General features: G+C 35.6%; 1 protein-coding gene across 12 annotated transcripts; it reads right to left on the reverse strand.

The window, feature by feature from the left end:
* Positions 1–592: 592 nt before the first annotated feature.
* LOC148872820 (uncharacterized) lies at positions 593–5,108 on the reverse strand. Of its 12 annotated transcripts, XR_016106853.1 has the most exons (9): positions 4,862–5,069; positions 4,727–4,766; positions 3,309–3,444; positions 2,556–2,667; positions 2,121–2,224; positions 1,934–2,019; positions 1,624–1,724; positions 1,135–1,225; positions 746–947 (listed from the first exon to the last, which is right to left on the reverse strand). XR_016106853.1 is itself a non-coding variant. In XM_088968278.1 (5 exons), exons 1-4 carry the CDS (start codon positions 4,997–4,999, stop codon positions 1,969–1,971), a joined length of 333 nt encoding a protein of 110 aa, XP_088824404.1. In that variant the 5' UTR covers positions 5,000–5,094; the 3' UTR covers positions 593–1,225; positions 1,934–1,968. The 12 variants fall into 12 exon arrangements, 1 of the variants encoding a protein (XP_088824404.1); XR_016106851.1 differs by lacking the exon at positions 1,624–1,724 and having other exon boundaries at positions 593–947; positions 2,121–2,242; positions 4,862–5,080; XR_016106852.1 differs by lacking the exon at positions 1,624–1,724 and having other exon boundaries at positions 593–947; positions 1,173–1,225.
* Between the last annotated feature and the right edge of the window lie 245 nt (positions 5,109–5,353).

The raw sequence follows: 5,353 nt of genomic DNA on the forward strand, positions 1-5,353 counted from the left end.
AATAATGGATTTTGTTAAAGTTAGAATTAGGATTTCAAGAAATCAGATTGGGTCATGATACAGATAAATTAGTATTAATGTGACTCTCCCACCCAATGACATTTTCTCTAAAATGCTTTGGGGGGGCAAATATTAGCCCAACCTAGTTGTTGGTATAGGGTGGGGAAAAGTTTTTTATTGGGGGGGTGGGGGATAACTTAGCTCCGCCCCTAGTTGTAACCACTATCTCAAAGGGGACAAATATGAATCCTAAAAGTATCAAATAAAAGAATAATTAAGTTGTTTTTCTTGTCAACCCATTTTGATCTAAATATCTAAGGGTGTGTTTGGTTCATGGACAGGACCGGAATCAGAATAACCTATTCCTGGAACCTGTTTGGTTCAGTCAGGAATCAAAATCAGATTCTGATTGTTACTGTTTGGTTCAACCATAAGCTGGAATCGGAATCAGCTAAAATTTCCAATTCTGCCCTTGTTAAAAAAACCTCAAAAACAGCCGCTCATTACATATTTTCAACATATACACACATTGGCAACCTGCTAACAAGTGCATATATGGAGAAAATATGAAAAAAATGGAAAGAAAAACATATAAACAAGCAAAAATCACAATAAAAAAATCATTCTCCACCATAAAAAATGAAAAGAAAAATACATAAACAAACAAAAATCTCTGCAACTCTATAATAAACATCCCCAAGAATTGATCCAACTTGAATCCATGCACTGTTATCTTCTATATCAACGTTAATAGATAAAAAATTTAGCAGGTCAACAATGATGAATGGAACATTAGATGCATATGAAAGTCCCTCGTAGTCGTGGCCACCACTTCGGACACTAAGTTGCAGGCCAGCTTTTCTAGAACAAATAACTGTTGCTTGGATATGAGACATATTGGTATAGGAGCCAATTGCAGGGATTAATTGCTTCCATTTTAATGGTCCCTATGAGATATAAGACATGTATTAGTTGACTAGAAAAGTTTTAGAGTTAGATAGTTTCAAACCCCATCTCAACTTAAAAAGGAAAAATTGATGTTTCATGCTTTTAATCTACTATATAATTATTGGATTAATGGTTCAAATATTTTGCAGAAATTTCAAAAAAAAAAGGAAGAAATAAGGACTGAACTTATATAATTCAAGATATGGTGCTGATATGGTTGTTACATAGTTCATGATAAGCTGGACACATAAGCTCCCTTGCACACACTTGGATGAACCTGCATAACCAGGTAAATGAAGTTGTATGTTAGAAAAAAGTTGGAATACCAATCTTATTTGTCTGTGTTATGTGCAGCTCCCTCCCTAGTTGATTCCAGTCTAAAGCATACGGAACCGAGTCATTGTGGGTCAATGATCCTTTTGTACCTAAATCAATCAAGTGTTTGATTCCAACGATTCCTTTGACTCCTACACAAGTCACACTGACTCTTCCAAGTCAACCTTCATTAAATCTTACCCATAATCCATGTCAACATTTGGATGAAGGCCTATTGATATCAGCAATAGATCAAAGAGCAGTCAGCCAAACTCGATAGTTCCCCCAAAGATATATGGCTCCCTATTCAATAACTAGGATTTCTATATTTCTGTTAAGGGAATTAAGGCATTGGCAGACCTTGAAAACCAGATGAACAAGCAGTTTATTCCGTACACCTGGTACCCTACTTCTCTAATGGCGTGCCCTATGCAACCAAGTTCATCCTCACAACCTGTACACTTTCCAATAAAAAAGCAAAGCTTAGTTTCATGCCTTGAATTATAGAGGCCAGCTCTGCTTGTATAGGTCCAAAAAATTGTAGTGATCCCTCCATAAGTTGTACGTGAAGATTACCATCACAAGCAATTCAGACCAATTTCTTTTTCTTATCAGAAACATTCAGATCATAATTATTTTATATTTCAAGAAGTGGAAAATAACAACTTACTCCATAAGTTTGTCAACACGTGTGTCCACTGTCAATTAGTAATGAGGAATAGTTTGTTTTGAAAGTAGCAAGCATGAATCTGTGACCTGTAAAAAACAGGGAAAAAGAGATGATAAAGTTTCCATTTCACCATGTTAGGTTTCTGTATTCCTATTAACATATGCAATAAATAAGCTGAGGCGATTACTTTTCTCATTTGAGAGTGCGGAAGGTCAGTGTAGTCCATTGTTTCTGCTATTGTTGTGCCCTTGGTCTTGGAGACTAGAACTGAAAAATCCTTTCCGCTGGAAGCTACAATATAGGACAGAACTAGTAGGAAAGTTATAGGATCCGAGTGATATGTAATCAGTCAGAAGAACTATTTTGAACAAGAGAATAATAAAATGAGAGACATCAGAGTCCAATAAATGATATAGACCTACATATTAGCAGCATGTCCATTTAAAGTCAAAAAATATTAACTTTCACTGAATACCAATAATGTGAACTACATGAAAACACTGGTAAATGGTAAATGCACTCTAGGTGATACTTGATTACCCTGTAATGGTAAATGCACTTACTTTCTAATGAATAAAAAAGAGGCTAGGTTTCAATTGGCAAACAAGGTACAAGTTCTTACCTGTGAATACAAGGAAATGTGAAACCTTCTGGCTTCCTCTAGCTACAACATCTCACGTTTAATTGTAGTAGCATTTTTTATTAATTCAGTTGCACCAATAATATGAAGAAACCTGAAAAGAAATATGGCACAAACATTTATACAAAAATTGAATCAAAATTTAAGTATGTTTCCACTGACACCGGTCAATTTGTGAGGTTCTTTTAATTAGAGGACCCATTGGTGGAAAGCAAAACCATACAGGTGGAAGTGGAGAAAATGTAAAAGACTGGAATTTGAACCAAGCACTGAGGAGCCTCTCAAGAGAGGAAGAGCCTAATTTGGTTTTCTATTAGAAATGCTATATCCTGAAAACTACAGTCACTCATTTTGATATAATGTTTTTTGAGTGTCTCTTATATCAACTATGTTGATTTATAAAAAAATCTTAAATAATGTAGATTTATTGTCTTTAGACATGTGCATATATGAGAATTTTGGTAGAGGGAAGAAGCAATCTAGATAAGCCCTGCTAAGCCAAGTAAACTCAAGTTTCAGGTAAAATCACTATAACCACTACAAGTTGATTTGATTTGGTTTTAATTTAGGTTGAAGCCTTGGAACCGGAGTTGGTTAGTTAGGATTGGTCAGAAAAAACCAAGGCTCAAGAGCAATTGTTCCAAAAAATTGTGGTTTGTGATGCCTAATCATGATTGTCATGACAACTTTAAAATTTGCATCCCTTCCTACCTGATACAAAATTTGAATTTCTACCTTTTGTCTTGCCCCTCTATTTTTGCCACTTCAGATAAAGTTGAGAGAAATTCCAATGCCAAGAAAGTAATATAAGCCTTGGCAGAAATGTCTGAAAACATGGAAAATCTTTCATCCGAGTAGTCAACCCGCCACACTGTAGATTGAAAACACAGGCCCTCAAATGAAAATTTATAGCAAATAAGGTGATCCATCACATCAAAGCAGCATGACCACAATAATGGGAAATCATGGGTATGTCTAGATCTTTGATGGCACAAATGCTCTTCGCATATTCAACATTCAACACCTGAATCTATAAACACTAGTTATAAGGATCCTACCATCCTTAGAAAATATTGGAGAGACACAAAAGAAATAGATCACCTTTGTTGGTTGAAGGCCCAATTAACTTTTGTGATCTGAACTAAAGGCTTATTTGGGATTTAATGCATGCAAAGAAACATATCACTCAGATACTCACTATCTGTAATTTGACCCAATTCTCGAGCTGTTGGTTTCTGGTAAGAATCAACTATTTTATTGGTTGTATCAATTTCAACCTTGTTGATGGATGTAATAACTACTAACAAATTTTGAAAGAATGTTATAACGCTAGGATTTGGAGTGAAGTTTGGGTTTTGCTTTCAAATGGTTGCTATAATTGGTTATTGGTGTGTGCTGATCTAAAGAGTGGAGGTGCAAGTGGGTGGTAATGGATTTTTTTTCTTTTCTTTTTTCTTGTTCTTTTTTATATTTCTCTTAGATGATTGCTGGTCATCTTTCTTGTCATTCTCACTAGTACCTTCTAACACTCTTTAGGGTTGGCAACATAAGACTACTGACTTTGCTTGGATTTCAAACTCCAAATCAGCACTTATATGATTTGGCAGAATTTTTTCAACCAACACCCAATTTGACATGATCCCCTCCGATCTGTGCTTGCTTGCCATTGGCAATGCACAGCATGAGCATAGTCTAAAAGGTCTTAATTTCTTTTTCCTTGTTTTTTTTCTTTGATATTTTCTCTAAAGAAAGCTCATTACTGGACTCTAGTACATGAGATTTTGTTTATAAAACTCTTGCTATTGTTTCTGATTTGTTGATTTCAAACACTTGCTTTCTGTTGTCACTATTCATGTTTAATCAGACTTCTATCTAATTTGAAGTTAGATTAGAATGTTATTGTACTCTAATCAACTTGATAGAGATCTTTCAGACTTATTAGCTAGAAAGATAGAGCTAAATCGGGCAAACAACAAAATAAGCATAGAAAAATTCAAACACCATGCAAAACTAACAACCAAATAACTATACTCACATAAGGATGCATTCCAAAGTGAAATTGGGAAAAAAATTAAAGCACATTTAAATATTTGAAAGAAGATATGCTAAATTTAACATGCATTTCATACAAAGGAAAATCGAGGAAAGCATACCTTGTTGTGGTTTGGTCTGGCCTGGTCTGCAGTGGAAAAACTAGAGAGGAATGAAAAAATAAAGTGAGAGAGAGAAGGAGCGGAAGAGGAAGAAAAAGAATAGGAAAGAGGGGAGAAAAACTAACGGTGATTTACCTCATTGTCACTGTCGCCGGAGTCTCGATTCAAATCAGTACTTCGAACCTCTGCCGGAGGAGGGAGTGATGAAAGGACGAGTGAGAGGTTAGAAAGTTGGGTTCGGGTAGATAGAGATTTGAGAGGTTTTTTTGTCATTTTTGTTTTTTCTTATATTAAATAGTAGGAATGGCCATTCCCTCAAATGGGGAATGCCATTCTGCCCGAAATGTTAATCGGATTCCGATTCCACCCAACCAAACATCCGGACCATTTCGGTTCCAATTCCGGACCCCTATTCCTACAACATACCCTAATTTTTTTTTTTTCATTAATCAGGAAGAAGAGAGAGAGTGCAAAGTTAGACATTATTTGATTTAAAATTTTGAAGATTTTCAAATGCACAGGGTATCAGGCTGGGTCCATTCAAAAATGCAAGAAATGCTCGTCAAGGCACACCAAGGCTGGGTCCATTCAGAAGGATGGGCCTAATCTTATCTTGATATTAAACCG

This window comes from Nelumbo lutea, chromosome 2 (assembly GCF_056320005.1).
Source record: "Nelumbo lutea isolate HS-2025 chromosome 2, American lotus-T2T, whole genome shotgun sequence".
Classification (NCBI taxonomy): domain Eukaryota; kingdom Viridiplantae; phylum Streptophyta; class Magnoliopsida; order Proteales; family Nelumbonaceae; genus Nelumbo; species Nelumbo lutea.